The sequence below is a fragment of the Aquarana catesbeiana genome, linkage group LG02 (genome assembly GCF_042186555.1).
Source record: "Aquarana catesbeiana isolate 2022-GZ linkage group LG02, ASM4218655v1, whole genome shotgun sequence".
Taxonomy (NCBI): Eukaryota; Metazoa; Chordata; class Amphibia; order Anura; family Ranidae; genus Aquarana; species Aquarana catesbeiana.
In genome coordinates, this window is record NC_133325.1 from 320,845,172 (window position 1) to 320,847,452 (window position 2,281).

The 2,281-nt window shown below is 49.8% G+C and overlaps 1 protein-coding gene across 1 annotated transcript; it reads left to right on the forward strand.

Annotated features, from left to right (window-relative positions):
- Positions 1 to 327: 327 nt before the first annotated feature.
- Positions 328 to 1,263, forward strand: LOC141126922 (paraneoplastic antigen Ma1 homolog). The gene has a single exon (XM_073612989.1). The coding sequence runs from the start codon at positions 328 to 330 to the stop codon at positions 1,261 to 1,263; it is 936 nt and encodes a 311-aa protein (XP_073469090.1).
- The last annotated feature ends 1,018 nt before the right edge of the window (positions 1,264 to 2,281 follow it).

A 2,281-nucleotide genomic window follows, 5' to 3' on the forward strand; every position in this document is an offset into this window, starting at 1 on the left:
CATAGTGTTACTGACTGTTTTTTTTTCTTACTGTTTCAACCAAGTCCTGTCTATTTACACAGGCCTTGGCTGTTAATGTTAACCTAAACTTTGTTCTACTCCACGTAAACTTGAAGTACAGTACTGAGTTTTGTATTATTATCAGGTTATTCTATTTATCACCTTGCTAGGTGTGCCAGAGGGGCTGGGACAGTTCTTTGGGTTTGAGAGGCAGAGCAACGGATTGAACCAATAATCAAAAGCAGCTCCTGCGGGCGTTTCCTACATGTGGGGGCTCGATTCCGGGATTTTCCGCTCTCTGTAATCAACTTCCCTACAAGCGCCAGGATGGATCGTGCCGCTGCTATCCAGTGGTGTGAAGAAGGTGCCCGCTCAGTGTCGAGTATGGTGATCGACCTCCCTGGGGAGGCCTGGGCTGTGGAACAAATCACCCAAGCTGTGAAGACGCTGTCCCCGGACAGGAAGGTGTGGGTGATTGCTGTCAAAACAGACAGTGGGACCTCCCGCACCTATGCACTGTTAGAGTGGAAACAAGGAATCCCTGAAAGCTTCAAAGGTACCAGTATACAGTTGGCCAACAAGACGGAGCTTGGTATAATCCATCTGAAGGTTCCAGATGTGGGTCCTACCAGCTCCAGGCAAGCTGAGTCAACTACGGAAGAAGTTCTTCCCCCGTCACCCCTAGCCACGATCGGGCCAGAAATTTTCACCGCCAGGGGAGAATTTGTATCAAAATTACAGAAGGGCAATCCAGTGTGTTCTGGGGCTGGGTACCGGAAGCTAAGGATCTTCTCTGGAGAACAGCCTGTGCCCACTGGAGAGGAAGAATATGAAGTCTGGATGGAACAGGCTATGCAGGCCCTAGAAGAGTGGGACCTGCCGGAGGCCCAAAAGAAGCAATGCATCAGTGAGAGTTTGCAGGGAGCCGCTGCTGAGGCTATGAGGAACTTGAAATTTAGTAACACAACCTGTACGGCTTATGACTACCTGGCCATGTTACAGGAGGAGTTTGGGGGGACAGAGAAAGCAGCTGATCTGATCTATCAATTTAAACATGCCCTTCAACGTCAAGGTGAACGTCTGTCTGAATACACTAGACGGCTGAACAAGATGCTATACCAGATTGTGATAAAAAAAAGGGATGATGCCTTCTGCCATAGACCAGGCCAGAATACAGCAAATCTTAAAGGGGGCCCTACGCTCCGACCCAGTCTGGCTTCAGCTGAAGACCTCTGTGGGTGTTTTGTCCCTAAAATACCCTGATCTCATCAAAGTAGTGAGAGAAGAAGAGACCATGTTCGATGACATGCGAGTAGCTGTTCGCCCAGCCTCTACATCCCTGGCTGAAGTCAGATCTGTTGGGGCAATGGAGCAAAACTCTGGAATAGCCACCCTAAAGTCTCAAATGGCACAGATAATGAAGATGATGACCTTGTTGGCAGCGGAAGTCACCAAGACAACTGGTGAGGGTGGCACAGAGACAGGAGTGCCTCTGAATCCATCTACTACCTCTGGCCAGAAGTTGATGAATAATGAAGTCTGCTTCAATTGCAGAGGAGTTGGACATCATCGACGAGTATGCCCAAGCCCAGTGAAGCCTGAAACACAATACCGAAAGCCGGCGGGAAACTCCAGAAAAACCAATGACACAAGGAGACCGCAGCGGGAGTCCAAATCCCCGCAGAGGGCTCCCATTGTTGCCTCCAAGCGACCCAGTGTCCCACTTCCTTAGACCCATGCTACCCGGCGTTGGAGAGTCAATGCACACCAGGCTAAACAGAGACTAAAGCCAGATCAGGACTTCCGCAAGAAAGGAGTGCGGATACAAGCCACCAAACAGGCCAAACCTGCCACTTCACACAAATTCCCTGCCAAGCTAGTGGGACCCGCTCCGGTTGTCCTCATCCAAGTGGAGGGAATCTACACAAAGGCCCTCCTGGATACCAGAGCTCAAGTGACCCTCCTCTACAGAGACTTCTATGACAGGCACCTCAAACAACTGCCATTACAGAAGTTAGAAGAGCTAGAGATATGGGGCATTGGGACTCAGAACTTCCCTTATGATGGCTATCTACCAGTCAAGCTTCGATCCCTCCGTAGCTGGGAAAGCTGAGACCTTTGACACTTTTTGGCAGTGGTCTGCCCTCGCCCACCAGGGGCTAGTAAAAGTTCCCTCATCATAGGGACTAATACTGATCTTGTCAGAAGACTGTTGACACCTCTTGTCCAAGAGCAAGAAACTCCAACTACAAGTGTACACCCTATGTTGAGACAAGCCTAT